The 25,435-nt window shown below is 53.9% G+C and overlaps 1 protein-coding gene across 4 annotated transcripts in view; it reads right to left on the bottom strand.

Annotated features, from left to right (window-relative positions):
* The window catches only part of MPP2 (MAGUK p55 scaffold protein 2), a 29,911-nt gene extending 4,747 nt beyond the window's left edge, over positions 1-25,164 (bottom strand). Inside the window, exons 1-10 of one of the 4 annotated variants that reach the window (XM_047758098.1) lie at positions 25,065-25,164; positions 22,458-22,523; positions 16,466-16,584; positions 2,793-2,945; positions 2,531-2,680; positions 1,952-2,179; positions 1,056-1,187; positions 840-945; positions 691-759; positions 327-488 (exon numbers count right to left, since the gene is read on the bottom strand). In XM_047758098.1, coding sequence (XP_047614054.1) covers positions 327-488; positions 691-759; positions 840-945; positions 1,056-1,187; positions 1,952-2,179; positions 2,531-2,680; positions 2,793-2,945; positions 16,466-16,584; positions 22,458-22,488 — 1,150 coding nt within the window. In that variant the 5' untranslated portion in view covers positions 22,489-22,523; positions 25,065-25,164. The other 3 variants (XM_047758099.1, XM_047758100.1, XM_047758097.1) reach the window with 3 other exon arrangements.
* Between the last annotated feature and the right edge of the window lie 271 nt (positions 25,165-25,435).

Below are 25,435 nucleotides of genomic sequence, written 5' to 3'. Positions count from 1 at the left end.
CTTCCACAAGGCTACACACAGCTCAGAGCCCTATTTCCCCCGCTGGGCTTTTAACAAGCGAAAAGTGAGAGAAGGCAAGGCAAGGCTGGTTTAACCCACCAGGCCAAAGGCTCACAGGGACGGTGTTCCCAGCTCTTCCCATCCTGCAGTTCCCACACCCACCCAGAGAGGGCGCACACTCCACGCCTCACACCCACAGTACCTTAACCCTGGAACCCTTTGACCGGGGGGCCTCCGCCAATGCGGCCTTCAGTAGACTCAGGCCTGGCCCCCAAGGCAGCCTATGCTCTCTGCCCCCCACACAGCAGGGCCCTGCTCCCACTCACAGGGCACTGTGGTGCCGTAGCGATCCGGATCCCACATGATGAGTTTGTTTTTCAGGCTGCGCCGGCCCACACCCTGAGCCCCAATCAGCACCAGGGTTTTCCGGCGGAAGGGGGGCATGCGGGCCACCTCCTCGTAAATGAGCAACTCGTGGCGGTCAAACTCTGCACACAGGGAGATGGCATTACACATTGGGGGAGGGGGTGGGGCTAGGTTCTCAGGGAGGCCAAGGATAAGAGGGCTGGGGCCAAGGGCAGTGGGGTCAGGGACGGGATTGGCAGCATCAGAACCAGGAGCCGCACAAGTCATTGGCTAGGGAGGGAGGGGACATTAGAGGAGGACAGGGGCAGGGGGCCCAACACCCACCTGCATTCTTGGTGGTCAAATACATCATTCGCTTCTTTTTCTTTCCTGAAAGGCTGCCGCAAAGGGTCCCTGGCCATAAGGAGGTGGGTGAGTGAGACCAGGCAGGGCTGGGCAGATCCCAGATTAGGGGTCTGGGGGGAGGACCGTACCTGAGGTGGGTGTCAGCTCCAGGTCCCGCTTAACAAAGGCTTTCCGCTTCTCCTCCAGCAGCTGGCTGGGGATGAGCCCCGCGCTGCCCCCTTCCACGTGGCACGCCTGAAATGCACGTGGGACCAAGGTCTGCCTGCCTGAGGGAACGCCTCCCTGAGCCCTCGCCTCCCCCACACGCCATCACAGCAGAGACTGCATGGGCATCCGGGGCTCACCTGCCACCAGTTGGCGTCATCCTGGTTTACAATCTGAAGCAAGTCCCCAGCACTGAAGCGCAGGCCGGCTTCCTTGCAGGGGATGAGGCTGTCCCGGGCCGGGTCATAGTCAAAGTGGCATTTCACAAATACCTGGGCGGGGGATTCAGTGAAAGATCAAAGGGAGAAGCAGGGGAAGGCTAGAGGGCACGCTGCCCTCTCCTGATGCCACCCCCACCCCCAAGGCAGGGGGTAGAAGTGTCACACAGCCTACTCTCCGGCCCCTCCCCTCACAAAGATGAAAGAGACCCTGGCACTGCTTATCTGAAGGCATGATGCCTGAAGGCCTCCCTTTCCATCAGAACAAAAGGACTCAGAAGGATGGCGGATCTGCTCAGGCCTGGATGGGATCAACCCATAAAAGGCATGGCCCTGGCACCTAATGCTAGATCCCTCTGTCCCTCCCATATGCTCCGGAGGAGAGGGCACGGGCAAAAGGCTAGAGAGTCAATAGGAGGGGTGGGCAGAGCAGCCAGACCTCCCCCATCCACCGACCAGGAGGCAGCTGCACGGGACCGGAATGTGACAACCGGACTTGGGGAGCCCACATGTACACCAGGCACGTGAAGGGCTGCACACGATGCAGGCATGCACTCATACACTCGGGTACCCCAGGCTTTAGAATCACGCATATCCTTTGCACAAGTGCACCGTGCGCAACACTAGGGCAAATGGGCGAGCGTGTTCACCGCGCAGAGAGGCCTGAGGCTCTGCCAGGTCCTGCCCCCATCTTGCTTTGCGCACACTGGTTGGAGAGGAGGGGCTCCCACCCCCAGGCCTGTGACCTTGGCCGCTGGGAGGTTCGGCCGCCCCTTGGGCCTCGTGCTAGGTGACGGGTTTAGGGGGAGGGGGCCCACCTGGCGGGGCAGATGGGGCTCCTGGTAGCTGGGCAGGATCTTGAGGATGACACTGCCGCTGGCGCTGCGCAGGAGCTCCTGCAGGGCACGGGGGTCGCTGCCCACTGGCTGCCCGTTCACCTCCTTGATGATGTCGCCCACGTGCAGGAGACCTTGCTGAGCCACCATGCCCCCGTGCAGAATGCGCGCAATCACCAACTCGCCACCCTCCACACGGAATGTCACGCCCTGGGGAACAGAGGGCAGATGGGATGAGGCCCCAGCCGCTCCAAGTCAGAATTTTCCAATGGGTCTCTTAAGAGCCCCTCCAGTTCCTACAGCCACACCCCCAGGGACCTTCTCTGCCATCCCCTGCCCAAATTCTTCCCTTACAGGGGCACTAAGGGAGGGGAAGTAGGCAGACGGGAGAGAGTCACAGGGTCTGCTGTCTCCTGGGTGTGCCTGCCCCCCAGCCTGGGCAAAGCTGATCCCTGCCTTCGTCTCTTTATCTTCAGTCCTTGCCTGATGGGACTTGATCCCCGCCGGTTACGCTCAGAGCTCCCTCTCGACTCCCCCTCTGGCGCAGCCCAGCACCCTCACCAGATGCTCTCCAGCCGTCTTGCGGATGCCCACCATGCGCACAGCATCAGGAGGCACAGGCTGGTTGCTGAACGTGGGGTCCAGGCCAGGGCTGGGGGGTGGCGTCTCATAGGTCTTTGAGGCCACAGAGTCGTGTGTCTCCAGGAGGGACTAGGGAGGTGGAGGGAAGAGGGGAACCATGGGGCAGGGCCCTGAGGTCCCTGCCCATCCCAGCCCTAACTTTCTGCCAAGCCCCCCATCCCTTTCTGGGGGAGAACCACACCTGGAAGTGGGGCTCCTGGAGGATGCGTGCCAGCTCAGCTGCGGTACTGCTCTGCTCAGCCAGCTGCGCCAGGTCCCGCAGGATCTCCTGCACCAGCTCCAGATTGTTGTCCCGCACGGCCTCCAGCTTCGTCTCCTCTAGCCTCTCGTGGGCCTGCAGGTGGCACCGAACAGGTGCAGCCTGATGCTTCCCCAAGAGCCCGGGGGTACCAAACTGTGTCCCCTCTCCAGGTCCCAGGCATCTTCCCACCCCCATATCCTGACTTTAGGCCCCACTCACAGCGCTGCTCCTGGTACCAGCCTCAGAGCCTCACTCGCACTCACACACATGCATATACATGCAGCTTGTTTTCTCCTTTCTCCCCCCAGATGTGATTGGGGCCCAGCTTAGGGAAGAAGGAATCCAAAGAATCAAAGTTCACTTCCATCTCTTGCCATAGAGGGCCATTAGAATGATCAAACTCGGAGTTCCCGTCTTGGCGCAGTGGAAACGAATCCAACTAGGAACCATGAGGTCATGGGTTTGATCCCTGGCCTCGCTCAGCGGCTTAAGGATCCAGCATTGCTGTGAGCTGCAGGGTAGGCCACAGATGTGGCTCGGATCTGGCATTGCTGTGGTTCTGGTGCAGGCCGGCAGCAACAGCTCCAATTCAACCCCTAGCCTGGGAGCCTCCATATGCTGCGCGTATGACCCTAAAAAAAAAAAAGACCCCCCCAAAAAAGATCAAACTGGGCATTCCCGCTGTGGCACAGTGGGTTAAGCATCTAACTGCAGCAGCTTAGGTTGCTGCAGAGGTGCGGGTTCAATCCCTGGTCTGGCACAGTGGGTTAAAGAATGTGGCATTGCTCAACGTGAGGACACAATCAGATAAATCCAGGCTGTGGGGCATCCTACAGACCACTGGCTCGGACACTTTGATAAAAAGTCCTGAAAGGCTAAAAGTTACTGGGGTATGTTTCAGAATAAAGGAGGATAAAAAGATGTGGCGACTAACTATAACACGTGATCTCGATGAGATTGTGGGTCCAAAAAAATTACGTTTTTTTTTTTTTGTCTTTTTGCCATTTTCTTGGGCCGCTCTCACGGCATATGGAGGTTCCCAGGTTAGGGGTTGAATCGGAGCTGTAGCCACCAGCCTACGCCGAGCCACAGCAACGCTGGATCCGAGCCGCGTCTGCAACCTACACCACAGCTCACGGCAATGCCGGATCATTAACCCACTGAGCAAGGGCAAGGATCGAACCCGCAACCTCATGGTTCCTAGTCGGGTTCGTTAACCACTGGTATAGGCCAGCAGCTATAGCGCTGATTTGACCCCTAGCCTAGGAACTTCCATATGCCACGGGTGTGGCCCTGAAAAGACTATACACACCCACACACATATATATACTCCCTGGAAATCACTCTATGCTGCTCTGTGGAGATCTTCCTTTATTTTTTTATTTTTTTTATGTTTTTACTTTTGGCATTGCCCACAGCATGCAGAAGATCCCAACCAAGGACTGAACCTGCACTACAGCAGTGACCCAAGCCACAGCAGTGACAATGTCAGGTGCTTAACCCACTGAGCCACCAGGGAACTCCTATTATTGTTATTTTTAATCACTGCATTTGAGTGATTGTGTGACTGGAGTATCACAATTTATTCAACCAGTCTCCATGGGTATTTAGGTTGTTTCTTTCTTTCTTTTTTTTTTTTTGCTATTTCTTGGGCCGCTCCCGCGGCATATGGAAGTTCCCAGGCTAGGGGTCGAATCGGAGCTGTAGCCGCCGGCCTACGCCAGAGCCACAGCAATGCAGGATCCAAGCCACGTCTGCAACCTGCACCACAGCTCATGGCAACGCCGGATCGTTAACCCACTGAGCAAGGGCAGGGACCGAACCCGCAACCTCATGGTTCCTAGTAGGATTCGTTAACCACTGCGCCACGACGGGAACTCCCTAGGTTGTTTCTAATATCTTACTATTGCAAATAAAGCTGCAGTGAATTACCTTGGCACAGCTGTTCTCTATCTGTGGAGATCTTTCTCATAACTTGCTAGAAGTCCTGCTGGATCAAGTGGTAAATACATATGTGGTTTTATTAGGTTCTGACCAACTCCCCTCCATGGGGCTTGTGCCATTTTGCCCCCCCACCAGCCCTGGATGAGAAACTTGCCTGAAGCCTTGCCACCACAGTATATGATCAAACCTTTGAAAGTCTACCAATCACATGGATGAGAAATGATCTCTCAATTGGGCGTAATTTGCATTTTGTTTCTAGGAATGAAGCTGAGCATCTCTTCATATGTTTAAAAGCCATCTGTATATCTTTTTCTGTGAACTGTCTGTTCATGTCTTCTGCCAATTTTTCTATCAGATCTTGTTATTTTCTTTTTCTCACTTTTTTAAACATTCTGTATGTTAGGAAGATAAGCCCTTTATCTGTGATACCTCTTGTAAATATTTTCCCCCAGTTTGTCATTTGTCTTTTGCCTCTGCTTATGCTTTTTATGTCAATGCAAAAATATATGTAATGTAGTTAAATTTATTAGTATTTTATGCATCTGAATTTTGAGGCACATTTTTAAAAAGATTTTCCTTACACACAGATTCGTGTTTTCTTCTAGGATGTGTGTGGTTTATTTTTACACATTTAGATATCTGACCTGCTTGGAAATTTATTCTGATATATGGCGTGAGGTATAGATCTGCTTTGATATCTTTACAAATGACTCTCCAGGTGTCCCAGTACCATTTATTAAAAATCCATAAGAAGGGAGTCCCCGTCGTGGCGCAGTGGTTAACGAATCCAACTAGGAACCATGAGGTTGCGGGTTCGATCCCTGGCCTTGCTCAGTGGGTAAACGACCCGGCGTTGCTGTGAGCTGTGGTGTAGGTTGCAGATGCGGCTCGGATCCCGCGTTGCTGTGGCTCTGGTGTAGGCCGGCGGCTACAGCTCCGATTCGACCCCTAGCCTGGGAACTTCCATATGCCGCAGGAGCGGCCCAAGAAATAGCAAAAAGATTAAAAAAAAAAATCCATAAGAAATTTATTGCTTAATTTTCTATGGCGGTGATGGTAATGTGATTTTTTTAAAAAAAATATTTATCTTTTAGTCATAACATACTGAAATACTTACAGATAAAATTATGCTTGAGATTTGCTTCAAAGTAATTCAGGAGAGGGCAGGAGGTAAAGGTATGGATAAAACAAGTTATTCATGAGCTGTTAAATGCTGAAATGAGGCATTGGATGATGGGAGTTCAGGAGACATTTTGGAAATTTTCCATAATAGAAAGTTGTTCAAGCCCATGAGATGGGGAGATCTTAATAACATCTCATACGATTTGGTGAGATGGACACAGTGCCTGCACACAGCAAGTGCTCAAAAAAGGCTGGCTCCTTTTCTGTCTTCTTTCCACCAGAAGCTTCCACCAAACCCCATGTGATCTTCAGTCATTAAGCTCTGCACAGCCCACAAAGCATCTCCAGCTCTGTGTTGCCAGTGTCTAGATAATTCTGAGAAAGCAGGGCCCCAGACACTGTATTTCATGAATGAACGAAGGGGAGTTCCTGTCGTGGTTCAGCAGTCATGAACCATGAGGACTCGGCTTCGATCCCTGGCCTCTCTCAGTGGGTTAAAGGATCCGGCGTTGCGGTGTAGGTTTGCACGCTCGGATCTGGCGGTGCTATGGCTGTGGCAAAGGCCAGCAGCTGTAGCTCCGATTCAATCCCTAGCCTGGGAACTTTCTTTCATATGCCGCAGGAGCAGCCAACCAAAAAAAAAAAAAAAAAGGAAGAGTCTCTTGGGCTGCAACTATCTCACCATGGCAACCCTGGCCAGGCTCTTTTAGGTTAATTGGAGCTAGCTCTGGCCCAGGGGCCACGAGCAGCATAGAGGTTGGCCATTGTAGCTTTAGCCTCTGTGGGTGAGGAGGACAAGTTTCCCTAGGAGCTCTCGCCTAACCAAGCAGGAAGCCAGTCTATCTACCAAGTCATTTACCTCCCAGCTTTGACTTCATGGCCCCTCCCACCAGGCCTCCTCCTGCGGCTGCCCCTGGGCATCTTACCCACAGATGAAACAGCAAGCTCTCCAAGCTCAATCTTCATGGCCCAGAGGACACCTCAAACATTTAACCATTCGAACACAAAAGAAACACAACCTCAACAGCCCATTGACCAGGGCTGAGAATACCCGCTCTGTATCTCAATTTGCAACACACTTTTCTGTGACCTTGGAAACTCAGAATTGGGTTAAATCTTATCCTTGGCTCATGACATGTTCTCATCATTTGGTTTGTTCACGGCTTCTTTTTAGTGAGTTGATATTAAATTAGATGTCCTTATATAACAATATAACAAGGATCTAAGAAGCCACTGCTTAGACCATAAATGAGGAATTTTTTCTTTTCTTTTCTCTTTTCTTTTTTGGTCTTTTTCTCTTTTAGGGCCGCTCCCACGGCATATGGAGGTTCCCAGGTCAGGGGTCCAATAGGAGCTAAGGCTGCCAGCCTACACCACAGCCACAGCAACTCAGGATGCGAGCTGCGTCCATAACCTACACCACAGCTCACAGCAATGCCAGATCCTTAACCCACTGAGCAAGGCCAGGGATCGGTCCTGTGTCCTCATGGATTCTAGTCGGATTCGCCAGCCACTGAGCCACGACAGGGACTCATAAATGAGGATCTTGACAATACGCTACATCTAATCACATGGCCTACCCACCCATCCCCCCACCTCTCCCACTTAGGAATCACAAACTTAATTCCCCGTACTCTTTATGCCCCTGACTTCTCATTTTACATAATCTTATTGTATCTATATGCACTCAACATATTCATAAAATAAATTGCTTTTAGTTATGTTTACCTTAAAAAGGGGGGTTGGGGGGTGGCCATACATATAATCCCTGGAGACCTTGTGGGTTTTTCCTACTTAAAATTAAGTGAAAATTGTTTCACCTACTTTTTTTATTTACTATTTTTTGTGAAGATCTAGCCTCATTTTTCGTATTATTAAGTGAAAATGTATTTCACTTAATGTTATTTTGCTATGATTCATTCTTTTTTCCCCACATCATCAGCTCGTTCGTTTTAATTGCTGTATTATATTCCATCGTGTGACTATGCCTTTTTTTTTTTTTTTGTCTTTTTGCTATTGCTTTGGGCCGCTCCCACGGCATACGGAGGTTCCCAGGCTAGGGGTCGAATTGGAGCTGTAGCCCCTGGCCTATGCCGGAGCCACAGCAACACTGGGATCCGAGCCGCATCTGCGACCTACACCACAGCTCACGGCAACGCTGGATCATTGACCCACTGAGCAAGGGCACAGACCGAACCTGCAACCTCATGGTTCCTAGTCGGATTCGTTAACCACTGCGCCACAACGGGAACTCCACTACGCCATCTTTGATTCACCTCCTCTCTCCCTTCGAAGCATCTGGGTCGGTTCAGGTTTTTGTCATTGTGAACAGTGCTGCCCTGAACATTCCAGTCTGTGTCTCCCAGTGCACATGTGGGTTTCTCCTCGGAGCGGAATTGCTGGGCTGTGGGGTATATACATGTTTGATGGTAAAATAATACACTTGAAAGACATCATTCTATCTAAACATCACGATGACCCTGTGAGATTGAAACCAAGTAGGGGAGTCCCCATCGTGGCGCAGTGGTTAACGAATCCAACTAGGAACCGTGAGGTTGTGGGTTCCATCCCTGCCCTTGCTCAGTGGGTTAACAATCCGGCGTTGCCATGAGCTGTAGTGTAGTTTGCAGATGCGGCTCAGATCCTGCGTTGCTGTGGCTCTGGCGTAGGCCCGCGGCTACAGCTCCGATTCGACCCCTAGCCTGGGAACCTCCATATGCCGCAGGAGCGGCCAAAAAAATGGCAAAAAGACAAAAAAAAAAAAAAAGAGACCAAGTAGGCTCCTGGGCACATGAACCTTTCTGCGTCCCCCATTTCTTGTTTATGAGGATGTTTATACTTCAGCCTCCATGACTTTCCCTGAGTTCCAAAGGTCAGGTTCAAAACGGTTGCTAATCAGGGGAGAAAGGGGATGCCAAGACCAGGAGGAGCAGTAGGGAGAGAGGGAGAGAGCACTGCAGCCTCGGGGCAGAGTCCTGGCCCCTTCTCAAGGAATACAGATGACAATATCTTTGAGTTCTTCAGCAGCACTAACCCCCCCCCCAACGGAAGATGCTAATGAAGCATTCTTTACTCCGGAAAGAAGACCCAGACCACTGAACACCAGCTTTGAAAACAATGCAAGCTTGCCTCTACCCTGATCCTTATCTGTGGCCCTATTTTTCACTCCCAAAACTATAAAACCACCTACGGATCTCTCCTAAGGGGGCCATAGTCTTTGAGGCATTAGCCTGCTGTGACCCTCCTTTGCCTGGCAAAGTAATAAAGCTATTTTTTTCTCCTCCACCCAAAACTCTGTCTCTGAGTTTCTATTTGGCACCGGTGAGCAGAGGCCAAGTTCCAGCAACAAGATCCATGGTATTAAGGCCATTTCCCTGATAAAGTATCGGAGGCTCGAATGGGTAAAATGAATGCCTTAACAGCAAATAGCTCTTGGGTGTACAGCAGGGCTCCCATCAAAGTTTCCTGAGCACCCCCATAGCTGTGGTGCTGTAAGGGCCCTCCCAGAACAAAGGGATGGCAACGTGGCATAACCAGCATCTGGGTGCGCATGCGTAACGTTGCAGCAGCAAGATGTAATCGGTATCCACGTGCCAATTTGTATCATAGACCATCCAACCAGAATCTACAGAATGTATGTTATCTTATAAGGAGGACAAAGAGACCAAAATGTAAAAGACAAATAACGGAGGGTATATAAGACAGCGCCCTGCTGCATTCGGGGCTCAGCCTCTGGATATGAATCTGCTGAGCCAGTGCGGGCACTGCTTCCTGGAAATAAGCCTCAGTGTCCCTTCTCTCTGCAGGAGAATCCAGCAACAGCGTCACTCTCTGGGCGCCCATTTTTAGAAAGCACGTGCTCTTGTGCAGCACACACCGCAGTATGAGAGGCAGGAGCCCCCACAACCAGGAGAGCGGTTTTGAATTTCTGTGGTAACGAGTTGTTTAATTCTGCTCTGAAAAATCATCCTCAGCACAGCAGGGGCACAAGCTCCTCACAGACCTGTGAAACTTCGGCCAGGTTCACAGCTGGCTAATGGGAGCGCCAGCACACACACCCAGGTCGGCCGGCTCCCAATCCAGCGCCCAACATCCACTGCAAAAGCAGCAACACTACACAGCCCTTGCCCCGAACAGCTTTTCCCTCCGCCTTCCTACTCCAAACTCTCCGATCTTGGCAGGAAAGAGGGGATTCTCACTTGAAGCCTAGGCTCCTAATTAAATAGCTCAAAATCTGAAAGAAGCCCAGAGAGGGGTGAGCCAGAAGGTTACAGGACTCTTCAATCTGGATCTGGCCCTGTGATTTGCTTTGGCCAATAGGACAATAGCAAATATGATACAAGCAGAGGCTTGGAAAATTTCTGGGACCGGGGGCTCGTCTGCTGCTAAGATCACCATGTGAAGCAATCAGAGCCGCCCTCCTAGAGGATGAGAGACCACCCCACCCTAGACATTGCAGCCTTCCCAGTTGAGACACCGGACACGTGACTCAGGCCATCCTAGACCACCCAGCCCCGACTGAGCAAGCTCGGACCAAAAAAGCCACCCAATCAAGCCACAGAATCATGAGACAGAAATCACAGTTGTTTTAACCACAATTCTGTGGGGTGGTCTGTTACACAGCACAAGCTAACTGATGCACTGGGGCTCCCCACCACTGTAGCCTCAGCTTGTCATGGCCCCTGGACAGAGTCTCTATCTTAGGGAGCCGCCTGGCCCCTCATTCTTGTAAGGCCCTGTCTTGCTTTGCCAGAAACTTCGGAGTCTTCCCTATGAACTGATGGCCAGGACTACATTATAACAACGTTGTATGAGTTAAAAAGCACTTCTCCATCCCAACCATGACTCTGAGACGTAAATCATTATCCCCACTTCTCAGAAGAAATGACTGATGCTCAGAGAGGCTGCTGGAAATACAAAAGTCACACAGCCAGCCAGTGAATCTTCTGACTCCAAACCTTGTGTCGTTGCTCCTTCATCTCATGTGGATTAGTTCACAAGCCTCCCAACTGGCAGATATCCCCGATGGCAATAGTTTACCTAAATTAATTAATTTCCTTCCTTCCTTCTTTCTTCGTGGTTTTTTGTTTGTTTGTTTGTTTTTTTCCTTCACATCTGTGGCATATGGAAGTTCCAGGCTAGGGGTTGAACTGGAGCTATAGCTGGGGCAACACCAGATCTGAGCCACATCTGCGAACTATGCCACAGCTCTCGGCAATGCTGGATCCTTAACCCTCTGAGCAAGGCCAGAGATCCAACCCAAATCCTCACAGATATTATGTTGGGTTCTTCACCTGCTGAGCTACGAGGGGAACTGCACAGTTTACCTAAACTTCTGAACATCTTCTGCCTTTGATTCCTCACCATGGCCTTGGCCTTGGCCATTGCTGGAACATCTATGGCTGGATCCGTCTCCCAGATGTCACCCACCTGCCAGGGCTGCCACCTGCTGTCCTCAGTCAACCCAGATTTGACTTCCTTCAGAGCCTATAACTCTCTGGATTTGTCTCCTCGGGCCCTGCTCCTCTGTTCCAGATCTACCCAGCCTGGCCCCTGCCCCATCATCTGCCCCATCCCCGAGAGGAGAGTCAAGCCCACGCCATCAGGGTAAGAGAAGCAGGTGAACTAGACTCTGGCCCTGTGGGTTTCTAGGCCACCGAGCTTTTATAGCTGGACTTTTTCTTTTTTTCTTTTTTTTTTTTTTTGGCCGTGCCTGAGGCATGTATAAGTTCCTACACCAGGGATCAAACCCATGCCACAGCAGTGACCCAAGCCACTGCAGTGACAATGGCAAATCCTTAACCTGCTGCACCACAAGAGAACACCTTGGATCTTTGATTAAAGTACTTTGTCTAGGAGTTCCCGTCGTGGCTCAGTGGTTAACGAATCTGACTAGGAACCATGAGGTTGTGGGTTCCATCCCTGGCCTTGCTCAGTGGGTTAAGGATCTGGCGTTGCCATGAGCTGTGGTGTAGGTCACAGACTGGCTCAGATCCCGCATTGCTGTGGCTCTGGTGTAGGCCAGCGGCTACAACTCCGATTCGACCCCTAGCCTGGGAACCTCCATATGCTGCGGGAGCGGCTCTAGAAAAGGCAAAAAGACAAAAAAAAGTACTTTTTCTATTAGGTTAGAAATTTATCTGCATATACATAATCACTAAAATGGATGAGAGGGGGTAAGAAGTAGGTCCTGCTGTCCAAAGCAAGTCACGTGGTCAAGCCCAGACTGAAGAATAGAGAGAGAAACTCTGCCTTTTGATGAGAGGAGTGGCAAAGCTGCATGGTAAAAGGTCACACATGTAGGAACTGAGGGATTTTTCCTGCGCTCAGACAGGCCTTTATGGAGGAGATTCACTTCCTGTTTATTTCACAACTAGATGGAGAAAAATCACTGGGTTCCCTGAGCCCACGAGCTTCTTATGGGGTCTCAGAGTTAAAGAAATCTTCACACTCCCTTCTACTGGGCTTTGTGCATCTGGAACCATACGAGGAATTTCTTAAGGGGAAAGTCTAACCAAGACCATTTCTTTTATTTTTTCTTTTTGCAGCCACACCTGCGGCATATGGAGGTTCCCAGGCTAGGGGGTCGAATCAGAGCGATAGCTGCAAGCCTACACCACCGCCACAGCAACACCAGATCCGAGCCGCATCTGTGACCTATGCTGCAGCTTGTGCCAATCCTTAACCCACTGAGCGAGGCCAGGGATCGAACCTGAATCCTCACAGGCACTGTGTTGGGTTCTTAACCCACTGCACCACAACGGGAACTCCCCCCAAGAACATTTCAGAAGAAGAGAGTTTACTTACAGTCAGACCCAGCACCTTGGTGACTTCTCAATTAGGCTGATGTCCCAGGACTAGGACACTGCAGGGCTCCGTGAGAAAATGACAGACTCGGGCTCCCAAGGGAGAAGGATAAACCATCCTGAGAGTTCACTACCATAGCCCCAGCGCCGGGCCTGGTACTCGGCGAGCACGCAATAGGGATGTGTAGAATAGGGGACAGATGACCGAACGAGTGAATGACAGAGCCAGCCAGCCAGCAAGCCCACCTTCGGAGAGTTGTCACATGGGCTCGCAAGGCCACCAGAGAGGAATGCCATCAGGGGAGGGAGAGGGGCTCACGCTTTGGAAAGGGGCTGGCTAGAGGACCTTCTAACCCCGAGGCTCTACATCCTGAGAGCCCTTCCTACGTCACTGGTGGGCCTGCTGGAGACGGAATAGCTCGAGTGACTCAGAGATGATGTGGTTTAACAAATCCAACTCTGAAATCAGCTCTGGAAAGGTAGAGATGTTGAGGTTCAAAGTGCATATACACAGCAATTCCACCAAAGTGTTCACCCTAAAAAGAGTCTCACCCCCGTGCAGAAGCAGATGGGTACAAGGATATTCACAGCAGCACTGTCCTTACTAGAGGCAAGTCAGCAACCATGTACCTGTCGCTCAGCAGGGGAACCAGTAAATGAACGCACCGGCCTCATACCTGTACGGGACTAGCAACGCAACAGTTCCAATGGATCCGTATCTATAAGTACGTCCATAACTACAGTATTTATATGAACTAGGAATCTCAAAGACCTAAGCTGGTTACACTATTATTCCATTACATAAAATTTAAAAACACGTATAGGAGTTCCTGGGTGGCTCATCGGGTTAAGGATCTGGCATTGTCACTGCTGTGGCTCAGGTGGCTGCTGTGGCACAGGTTCAATCTCTGACCCCAGAACTCCAGCAGGCCACAGGCCAAAAAAAGTTAAAAACTAAAACAGGAAAAATAAAAACACATATACCAGGGGCAGCTAGTTTACCTCTGAATACATATGTCAGCAAGATAACGCAAACATTCAGGGGAATGGCAGCATCAGCTCAAGCCAGGGGGCAGGCCGGCAGTGGAAAGGAGGAAAGGGGAGAGGCGTTCCCTGCACCATGCTTTTTATTCCTTAAAAATAAAGAGCAAAAACTAAAGCACAGGTGGTTGGCATGCCCATCCTGGAGGTGAATACTCAGGGGTCTGTTAGGTTCTTTTTCTACACCCTCTCATCTTCATTCATTCAACAGATATTCAGTGAGCACCTACTACGTGCCAGGCAGTGTTCCAGGCTCCGGGGACACAGCAGTGCACCAGGCAGACATCTCTGTCCTCAAGGAGCTCATATTCTCTATGTTTGAAGCATACATAACTCCCTTTTTTATTTTTTATTTTTTTGTCTCTTTAGGGCCACACACGTGCCATCCGGAAGTTCCCAGGCTAGGGGTCGCATCTGAGCTGCAGGCCTATGCTGCAGCCACAGCAACACGGGATCCTTAACCCACTGAGCAAGGCCAGGGATAGAACCTGGGTCCTCGTGGATACTTGTCCTATTCGTTACCGCTGAGCCGCAACGGGAACTCCCCTTGTTTTTATTTTTAATACATGAATCCAATCCTTGACCACCGAAGGAGACGCAATCTGCCTTTCTCCAATCTCCTCCAACCTGCCCAGTTTTCTCTTCTCCAGAACCTCCCTAGGTCTTCAGCCATTCCACAGGTGATCACATGAGCAGGCTGTGTCCCCTTTCCCACAGCAGTGGGACCTGGTCGCCTTCCATACCCCATGGCAGGTCCGATTACGGCTGTCCCATGACCCCACTCGCCCCCTGTAGAAGACCCACCACCTGGCTGCACCCCCCACCCACCCACTGCTGTCCCTGCCGACCCGGCGAGGGGCCTGGTCACCCCAAGCACCCTTCCCTGAAGACCCCGGACTGCCTGTGGTCTTCCCTGTACCCCGACATCCGTGTACACACCCCACCCCATCCCACACCTGAGCTTCCCATTCCTGGAGTTCTTAATATGGATGATCTCCCCGTCCACGACAGCCACACCCTAGATTGTCATGTCACCCCTGGAACTGTCCTCCTGGGAAATCTTTCACCTCCTGACTCCCTGTCTGATCTTGGCCTTCTCTTCCACTGTACACTCTCTCCCCAAACGCTGTGTCCCCAGAGAGCCCCCAGGCCTTCGCTTCCATTTTCTCCCTGCCTCTCTCTCCTCCTGGCCACTCTCCCCTCCCCTCCCAGCCTAGACCCCAGAGGTGATGCTCTGAGCCACTCTCACCTGTCCCTACATCTCAGTCTCCCATGGTCCCCATCCAGCACAAGCCCTGGACCAAAGCCACCCTCCGAGTCTCTGGAATGAGTCACCCCCACCCACAGGAAATAAAGCACCTGCCATGGATGGTGTGGGGCCCTGTCGACCCTGCTCCCTGGCTTCTGCGGGCTTCCTCGCTCCTCTTCAGCCATTATTTGAACCTTCACATCCAAATCCCACCCCACCCCCGCTCCACTCAACCCCTGATCCCGCATGCCCAGCAGAAGGCTGTCCATCTCCCCTGAGAAATCCGAGCCATTAGCATGATGCCCTGCGACTCCCAGTCTTGCCTCCAACACAGCTACTGGCACCATTCTCACCTCCTCTCCTCCTCCGCAATGGGGAGGGGGGTCACGCTCCCCCCCTCCCCCGCCTCCCCCCACACCCCGGTCCCTCCTTGCTTCTCATCTCGGTCGAAGGTGGAGCCAGATTCCCCTGTGCAGAATCTCAGGAGCCTGGCTACCCGTACCCCTCACCTTCCAAACACCAAGGATTTACCTCCTAACCATTTCCTCCGTCCTCCCTTCCCTCGCGCCGTTACCGCGGGTCTCGTGCCGGTCCCTCCGGCACTCCAGTCTCTCCAGCACCAGCTGTGACCCTCCAGACACCCTCCATGCGGCTGCCAGAGGGTGCCTAAAACACCCGTGTGTGTCATCACAGCCCTGCGTAAAGCCCGCAGGAGGCTCCAGGTTGTCTATTGGATGATGCGCAAGCCCAGGCACAGCCTCCAGGGCCCTCTGCCCCCTGCCAGCTTCTCAGCAGCTCATACTCCCTCTTTTGCACCTGCAGCTCCAGCCTCACACTGCATGTATGGCTCCTGTACCCTTTGGGCTCTTTCTCACCTCTGTTTCTGCTTAAGCTCTTCCTGTGGCCTAGAATGCCCTCCCCCTCCTCATTCTTCAAGACTCAGCTCAAGTGGTCCTTCCTCCAGGAAGTCTTCCCTGCCGCCCCCTGGGCTGGTCAGCCATCTGCCCTTTCTGCTCCCGAAACACCTAGTGCCTCTGCCCATATTACCGCCGTCATCAGATTGTTTTATAACTTTCTCCTCTAGTGAGTCTCTCCTCCACCTGACATGTGGCAGGTGACCTTAGAAAGAGGTCTGCACAAAATGCCCAAAGGCAGAAAGATGAGCAGGACGAAGTCCGGAGATTCCAAAGCACAGGCATGTTCACCCCTAACCAGTCATGCCCTCTACAAGCTGGCAGTCACCCACACGGGCCCATCCACACACTCATCTGTCAGGCGTGGGGGCAGCCTGCCTCCCTACAGTGGCTCAGATTCATCATCTGGGCGTGGAGAGTCCATGCATACCCTCTCTGGGGGTCTCTGGTGCCACATGTCCCAGCCCCAGGGCCCCCTGTCCCCCATGCCTCCCCAGGCACCGTGCCCTTGTGCCTGAATCCCTCACAGCACTGTACCTTGGCCAAGGATCTCACTATGGGACTTTCCATAATGCCTCGAAGGAAGATCAGATCCAGTTCAGCAGCCCCCGTGGCATTGGGGAGGGATCCCAGGTTGTCCAGGACTTGCTGCATGGCTGGGGGGAAAGAGCAGCCTGTGAGACACACAGGTGCCAGCTGAGCACAGAGACCCAAACACACCCTATAGCGACCCCGCATCCTACTGCACATCCCACAGAAGACACCCCTCCTGGCAGCAAACCCTTCCTGGCCCAGCACATCGGGACCTTGAATGCCTGGGGCAGGGGCCCTAAGAGGGGAGGGGCAATTTCCTTGGCCTGTTCTCTAGGCCCTAGATCATGCCAGCCTGGGCAGGAGGGAGGCCCTAGGCAGCGGGAAGTGGACACCGAGGTGGGGGGAGGGGAGAAAGGGAAGCAGGGTCAGCTTCCAGGTTCTGCCCTAAACCAGAGAACCAGACTCTGCATCCAACCTCTGGATGGGCTGAAGCCCCAGGACTCAGCCACCCACACGGGCAGGTTCAGGGATGAGAGACGATGGCTTAGAGCATGTCCCTGAGTCCCCGCCTGGAGTCAAGCAGACAGCCATGCAGGAGGTCGGAGCCTACACAGCATCCCGTACCAGCTGTGCCACTAATTCAGTGTGATTTTGCACAAGTCACTGCCTCTCACAGGTCTCAGTCTTCCCTTCCTGTAAAATGGGTGTATTGGACTGGATACATCTACAGACCCTTCAGCTCTGACAGACAACTGTCAAGAAATTAGTACAGGAGCTCCTGCTATGGTGCAACAAGATTGGTGGTGTCGTGGGAGATGGTGGGATGTGATCCCCGGCCCGGCACAGAGGGTTAAGGATCGGGTGTTGCCTCAGCTGTAGCTCAGGTCATGACTGCCACTCAGATCTGATCTCAGGCCCAGGAACTCCTTATGCCACTGGGCAGCCAAAAATGAAAAAGAAATAAATAAATAAGAGAGACTAGGAAGTAAGGAAGGAAGGAAGAAGTAAGAAGGAGGAAGGAAGGATGGATGAAGAACGAAAGAAGAAAGAAAAAGAAAGAAAGAAAGAAAGAAGAAAGACAAGAAGAAAGAAAGAAAGAAAGAAAGACGGAAGGAAGGAATTGAATGAAGGACGGAATAATGACGGAAGTAAGGAAGGAAGGAAAGAAGGGAAAGAAGAAGAAAGAAGAAAGAAAAGAAAGAAAGAAAGAAATAAAGAAAGAAAGAAAGAAAGGAAAGAAATTAGTCTTAGGGAGCCAAAGCTGAGGCCCAGAACACTGGTAGAAGCTGGGGAAATGGGCACCCTGGGGCCTAGGATGGCTGAGGGCACCCAGGGGCAGAAGCGTGAACCAAGTCATCCCACGGATCGGTGAAGCCTCAGCCTGGGATCAGACAAGGGCGTGAGAACACCTGAAGCGCGGCCACTGCTGAGACCTGAGGTGGGGGGTGTCTTCCTTCCACCACCAGCGGGGATGGGGGGTGTCTTCCTTCCCCCACCTGGCTGTGGCAGGTTCTGGGGGAAGGAAGGGAGAAGCAGTGTGCCCAGCTGGGGGCAGAGATGGGCAGGGGGTATCATTACTCTGCCACCCTGCCACCCACGCCTACATCTGTATAAAAGCACCCAAGCCGGGGAGGAGGAGGGGTGGGTACGGTCCCTGGCACCTCTCACTGCTCTCAGCAGTACCCTCTCCTCCAGGAAGGAACCGTGGATGGGGGGAGGCACTGAAACCAGAGCTGGCAGCCAGGGTTCAAGGGCTCCTGCTCTCCCACCCTCTTCCCCCTCATCCTCCCCACCTTCTCCAGAAACAGCATCCACGCCTGCCCTCCAGACCCCTGCTGCTCAGACCTGGGCTTGGCCTTGGTCAGAGACCTTCAAGGCCCATAAGAGACTCAGAAAAAGGCCAGAGCAGGGACCCTTCCCTCTCTGCCCAGATATCCTGGGACGGTCCCCAGACAACCTCATAACCGGATTTCCCAGCCTGCCAGCCACAGGGAGGACTGAGCCAGGGGAGTTGGCGCCCTCAGCCCAGGCCAGCACGCCTCGGCGCCCCCAAAACCTTAGGATCCCGGGAGCCCGCTCCTAGGGCACCCTAGATGCCCCAGCCTCACCGCCCCGCCTTTCCGCCCTACCTTCCCTCCGGAGCTCAGCTTCCTCAGAGGAGCCCAGGGATATACCCTCCAGGGAGACCCCGCTGCCTGGGCTGCCCGCCATGGCTGCCCCTCGCCCGGTCCCAGAGTGGCCCGCACGCCGCCGCCGCCTTCCCAGTCCGAGGGCAGCGCTGGAGGAGGCGGGACTCGGGAAGCGCCCCCTGCAGGGCTAGCCAATAGCAAGGCTCAGCCGCCCTGACCGCCTTTCTGATTGGCCAATGCCCCAAGTGAAGCAGACCCCGGAGGGGGCAGTAAAAGCTCTCGGAGGGGGCGGTGGGAGAGTCCTCAGCCCACAGGTGACCCGATCCCCCTGTTTTAGTACCTTCTAGTGGGGGTGGGGAGGAGGCGGCTGAGGAAAGATTCGAAAGCGGAGAGGGTTAAGCGTGCAGCCCCTTCAAGACTAGGGCGGTGCTCAGGGACCCTCCCCAACCAGCCCAGCTGCGGGGAACCCAAGGTGGGTGGGGATTTGGCCCCATCTTGTTCCTGCCCCCCGCTTCTGGAAATCCCTCCTGTATTACACCCCTTGCCGCCGCCTCCTCTTCGTGCCCTCCGACCTCTCTGTCCCCTCTCCAGGCCCAGTTTCCTCTACTATGACTCCCTCAGGATTAAAGGAAGACCCCAAGAATGATTCTCGGTCCTGCGCCAGGAGGCAGTGGCACCACTTTGGCGTGGGGCAAATACCTCAAAGCCTAAATGCCTCTCCCAGCTGCCATTTGTGAGGGAGTGGGGGAGGGAAAGGGGTGGCATCACTATGGGCGGAGAAGGGCACCCCAAGATTTCTAACCCCACATCTCAGCAGCGGTTTCACCCTCCCCCATCTCCCGTTAGCGCTCCCCCTTGGATATGAGGGCGATGCCTGTGGGCAAGGCAGCCATCTCAGAATTAGGGAAGGGAAAAGGTGAGTGAGAGACCATTGAGGAAGCAGGGACTAGGGTAGGCACTGGGGGGCTCTTGACAGTTACCCCAACCCAGAGCCACCATTCATTCCTCTGAGACTCTGTACCCAGGAGGGCACCACTAGGCACTGCTGCCTCCACCAGACAACTATTCCCTGAGGAGTGGCACCAGGGCACAGCACACCCCCTGGTTGCCATGGCAGCAGGCAGGATTACACACTAGGACATTAACCCAGAGATTTAAAGGGACAGCTCCACCTGAAAACCCCACGACCTAGCCTTGATTCAAAGAAAGAAGGGAAGTAGGTACAGGGGGAAGAGAGGGCAGGGCTGCAGGCCTGGAGTCCAGGGACAAGCTGTCTAAACGCTCAGCCCATGCCATCACCTGTGTATCTCCAACCCTCAGGAAAAGGGTCCCTCCACATTACTAGTAACAGAGTTGGGGTCTCCCTGCAAGAGGAATACGCCCCCACCCTCTCCCTTCCTCCACAATGACCGTGGCCATACTGACCCGTGGGTAAAGGTGGAAAGACCCTGCTAGCTTCGCTCTCTGCAGAGCCCAAGGCAGAGGTCTCTGGGGGAAGAGAGAGGGAGGGGGAAAGTGAACCCAACCTCAGAGGCAGGGGCCCAGCTATCTCTCTGTCAGGCCCGTGGGATGTGTCATGACCACCACATGAAAAGGGGCAGAACCATCATTAGATTTTTGAGGCCAGGAGCCCATCCAGCCTGGGGCAGGCACAGAGAGCCACCTGGGAGAAAGATGAAGACTCCTAGCCTGGAGTCTCCCATTTCCTCTTTACAGAGGAGGAATCACAGACTCTAAGAGGTTAAGCAGCTTGCTCCTGCCCTTCTTCCTTTGGATATGGTAAGCATAGCAGCCCAGGGCAAAATACGCAGGGGATCAGGTGCCCCAGGAGTCCTCAGAGGAAGCAGACCTCCCCATATCCCTGGGTCCACTCCCTGCCCTATCTTCCATGCCACCCCGACCAGGGGCTGCAGCAGGGAAGCCAAATTACTGGGCCTTCTCCTCCCCCTGCCCCCCTGCCAGACACAATTAATGGGTTTACTTGACATGCCCAGATCGAAAGACTTTTAATCACAGCCTCAGGGATGGGCTTAATTAACCCCTAAGCAGCTTACTGAGGGGCCCAGGCAGGCTGGAGCTGGGGGTGGAGGGACCTCTGAGGCCTCCAAGGCCACAGAAACTGAGGGACATTGGTACCGTTCCATCACTGCATGTAGAGGCCTTTCCTGGGGGACAGGGGTGTCACAATTTAGGCTCTGACCCACTCATAGCAGCCTTCACGTTCCTGGTTTAGCTTCTCAGAGGGGAGGAACAGAGGAGTCAATTTAATCAAACTGGGGGGGGGGGCCTTGAAACATCTTGCAGAGGCAGTAGCAGGGCCTAGAGGGGGAAGGGGCTGCATGGACAGGAGATAGCCAAGCAGGGAAACAGGCAGAGAAATCAGAGCAAAACTAGAGCAGTTTACAGTTGTTAGGGCTCTTAGAGAGCTGCTAGCACAGGGCATTTCGCTCCAGTACCCCTGGAGTGGGATGCGGATTCTGTGCATAGAAGCCTTTGTCTACGATGAGGACCCTTGGCTTTTATCAGATTCTCCAAGGGACCCAAGACCCATACAAGTTAAAAACACTGATCTTGGAGTTCCCGTCGTGGCTCAGTGGTTAACGAATCTGACTAGGAATCATGAGGTTGCAGGTTTGATCCCTGGCCTTGCTCAGTGGGTTAAGGATCCAGCGTTGCCATGAGCTGTGGTGTAGGTTGCAGAAGTGGCTTGGATCCTGCATTGCTGTGGCTCTGGCGTAGGCTGGCGGCTACAGCTCCGATTCGACCCCTAGCCTGGGAACCTCCATATGCCACGGGAAGCGGCCCTAAAAAAGGCAAAAAAAAAACAAAACAAACAAAAAACCCACTGATCTTGTCCCATCATCTCATCTAAGAGACCAGGAAACCTGGGTCCTAAAAAGGAGGTGATGGACTCAAGGTCACAGGTTAATGAGGTAACAACAACTCAGCAGCACAGAATAATGATTGTGAATATTCCGCATGTGTGTGTGTGTGTGTGTGTGTGTGTGTGTGTGTCTTTTTAGGGCCACACCCACGGCATATGGAAGTTCCCAGGCTACACCACAGCGTAGCCACCCTACACTACAGCTGCAGCAACGCTGGTTCCTTAACCCACTGAGCGAGGCCAGGGATCGAACCCTCAACCTCATGGATATAAGTCAGGTTCGTAACCTACTGAGCCACAAGGGGAACTCCTGATTGTGAGTATTCCCAACAGTAACATGCTTTCCCCGTCTTGGCTTTTACATTTCACATCAACCTCTTGACAGAATTTACAGTCTCCCAAGAGTTTTAACAGTTTGTTCAGGAGGCTTCCTAGCTTGTCTGGCTGACCCTCTCTCTTGCCCTAAAACCTCCTACAGAACCAAGTAGAGGCTTCCTGCCCTGGCATTCTCCACGCAGAGCTTCCTGTACCCCCAGGGCACACATGCCCCATCTTAGTACATGCTGGGCCACTCAACCCATCTGGTGGGTACTGCCCCATGGACTTCTCTGCCCCAGGCTGTGCTGCTGCAGTCCCTCTGCCCCCAAACCATCCTCCACGACCCCGCTCCTAGAAGCCACTTCTCTAATCAGCCTGGCCCCGTGCCATTTGTCCTCCAGCAATAGCAGGCCATTTCCAGTGCATGCATTGCCCCCTGCTTCCTTGGAGGTGATTTATGCAGTGTCTCTAGCCCCACCCTGGGGCAGGTGCAGCTGGGCAATAGAAGCTGCCTGAAGGAAAGGCTGAGCCTCTGGGTGGAGCAGCTAGGAGGTGCGGTTTGTTCTTATAGAGAGCTGTGGGAGTATCTGATTCTGCTCCCCGCCTTCGAGTCTCTGCCCGGCATCCCCTGAACCACTGATACAAATTGGCATCCCCTTCTTACCAGTCTCAGAGTTGGTGGCGGCGACCGGCATGGTGAAATCAGCAAGGGCTCTGCAAAATGCCTCTCCTGGAGGAGGGGAGAGAGGAGGTTGAGAAGGCACAAGGGCAAAGCAACGGGGAAGGAATTAGGAAGGGCTTCTGCCTCAGCATCAGCCAACGAGGTAGGGGCGAATGCATCGCCCTGGCATTGAATGATCCTACGGTCCTAAGAGGCAGAAAGCACAGATACTACACCCATTTCTCCAAAGAGGAGGAAACAGAGAGAGGGTCAGAGAGGGTAGTTTATTTACCCAAGATCACAAGGCTAATAAAGAGAGCGACAATGAAAATGAATTTATCTCTGCCTACCATCTGTCTTTTTTTTTTGAACGAGAAAGAGAGTGGGAAAAAGTCCAGAATTTGAGTCAAAAGCAGGAAAGGTAGGCATTTCCAGACTTTAAACTCCATGGGCTATGAGGTCAACACCTGTCTTCTGTTGCCTCTGGATCCTAGACCTGGTACGTGCAGATGCTCCCACAAATCTTTGACCATCTGAGGACAGAAATGATGTCATACCTTCCCAAGGCCTCCCTTGTTTCCTTGTTCTCTGCCTGCCCCTTCTCAGCTCAGAGCAGGGGGCTCTGGGCAGAAACGGCCTAGGAGTTTAAAGCCTCAGTTCCCACCCAGGGCCACCCCAAGCTGGGGGTGGCTCCCTCATTCTCCAGAGGAGGATGCAGGGGAGTGACCCATCATCCTTCCTGGGCCTGTGCTGTTGGAGAAAACCCTAATTCCCGGTTGCCATGGCAACAGGAGGCAGTGGCTCATAGCAGGGGTGGGGGAGTGGTGGGAAGCAGCTGGCAGTGCCCACTTTTGGACTGAATGCTCCTGGGCCCTGGGGGTGGGGGAGCCGCAACTTCACTTCCTCCTTGTCAAAAGGTCCCTGGTGGGACCACTACCTGATTTTAATAAAATCCTCTTTACTCTCATCTGCCACCCAGGCCTGAGCTGGTCATCTGAGCTTAGAAAGTAGATATTACAAAGGTGGAAGGATGGCTCCCCTTCCTGCTGGGTCTGCCTCCTCAGGACAAGGAGGAAAGAAGCTTCGGAGAGGAAGGGCACCCCCTGTCAGGCTGGCACCCAGGCTGGAGCAGTGCCCAGGATCCACTGTGCCAGGTAGTGCCCGGATGCCAACTCCTGTTGTCCCTATTCCTAGAGAGCGTCGCGGAGGGATCCCTTCCTCCCCCTCTCAGGTTCTGAGGGCCCGGAACGTAGAGCCTTCTCCTGGCTGGCGCTACTCTCTCTGACAGTTACTGGCAAAGAGAATTCCAGATGTCCTCCTTCCCCAGAGGTTGGAGAATGGGAAGGGGCAGGGAGGATCCTGTCCCCAGAAGTCTTGCCCAGCCAGCCTGGGTTTTCTCCCTGGGGAGTCGGTTCCCACGACATCGGCTAGCTCTGCCCCACCCCCACCCAAGCCTTGAAGAAGGCGGGGTCCGGCTGTGCCCACAGGAGAACAGCGGTGCCAGGCAAGCCAGCCTGGCTCCGAGCCAAGGTCAGGAGCCCAGGCATCTGGGAACCCGCAACTCGGCTTCCTAAAGCCTGAGCCCTGTGCCCCCTCACCCCTACCTCCAGGCTCTCCACTTCGCTCAGGTTTGCTAGATGATGCGGGCCCACCGGGAAAGGGGGAGGTTTCCTCCAAGCTCCATCAACACACGTACAAAGAGATGTAGAGGAGAAAGGTCTGACAAAGACGCTTTGAAGACCGACAGGTCGTGGGGAGGGGTAGACAGACTGAGGGATGGGGGCCTAAGTGGTCGCGGGGGCCAGCATGCACTGAGAATCAGAGCGCCCCGGCCCAGGGTCCAGCACTAACACGTTGGGCGCTAGGACCTAGAGGGAGGGGGGTGTGTTGCGAGCCATCAAAGAAGGCTCTTTGCTTGAGCGCCCGCTGGAGACCAGGGATGAGGTCACTGCATGGCTGCCCCCACCCCGCCCCGTCCTCACTCTCCCCCCGGCCCCCGCCCCAGTTGACCTAACTTTCCTGGCCCTGGCTCCTCGGTCCTGGCACCGATCCCTTCCCAGGTCCCCAGATCTTAGCCTTGGCCCCCGCCCCAGACCCGCCCCCTCTACAACCTGAGAGGCGGAAGCAGCAGCACACCCCCTTCCCAGGACCCCCTCCCAGGAAGGATTGAGGTGTTGGTCTCCTAAAGTGGCCGGGGAGCCACGGGGACCCACACAATCTCTGTCTTGCGCCCCCACCCCTGGAAGAGCTAACAGCGCGATTCTTACGTAATGCCTGGCTCTGAAGTCCCCAGAATCCGCAACAGCCCCTGGAGAGGCCGCACGGACACCAGCGCCCCGAACAGCTCACCCGCTCTGTGCCTGACGTCACTTTGGAGCCCTCACCGCGGGGGCGGGGATGGGCAGCGTCAGTGGGCAGCGGGGTTTGGTCTCTCTCTAGACGGACCCTAGAAAAGGGGGTGGGGGCGGTTGGTGGAGATGCAGGCGATGGCCCTGAGCATAGAGACCAAGGGAGGTGAGATGCGGAGAAAGGGCCCTAGGTGCTGCGCCAGGACGAAGAGGAGACAGGGCCCTGGGATGAGTGCTGTCCCGGGGCCGAGGGGGCGCCTACCTGAGCCCCTGGAGGCCCCTAGCTCGGGGTGGCTCCAGCACAGCCCGGCGCTCCGCGTTTATTGCTTGTCAATCGCTACCCCGGCTCTTAAAGCGGCGAGGCCTCCAGTGAGCGAGGGGGCGGAGACCGAGACTGGAGAGAAGGGGAGGCGGATATAGACGCCGTGGGACGACCTGGAGGAAAGCAGGCTTTTCAAGCAGCTAGTGGGTGGGCGGGGAAGTGGTGGTTTGGGAGACACTGCACAGATCACGACCACCCACCCCCAACACACGCTCGCTTCCCACTCAAGAAAGCAAAGACTGGGACCTGTAGCCACTAGCATCCCTCGACTCACAGCAATCCCTTAAAAGGGCGATGCTGAAAGATTACCC

The sequence above is a fragment of the Phacochoerus africanus genome, chromosome 14 (genome assembly GCF_016906955.1).
Source record: "Phacochoerus africanus isolate WHEZ1 chromosome 14, ROS_Pafr_v1, whole genome shotgun sequence".
NCBI lineage: Eukaryota > Metazoa > Chordata > Mammalia > Artiodactyla > Suidae > Phacochoerus > Phacochoerus africanus.
This window is presented reverse-complemented; position numbering and strand designations above follow the sequence as displayed.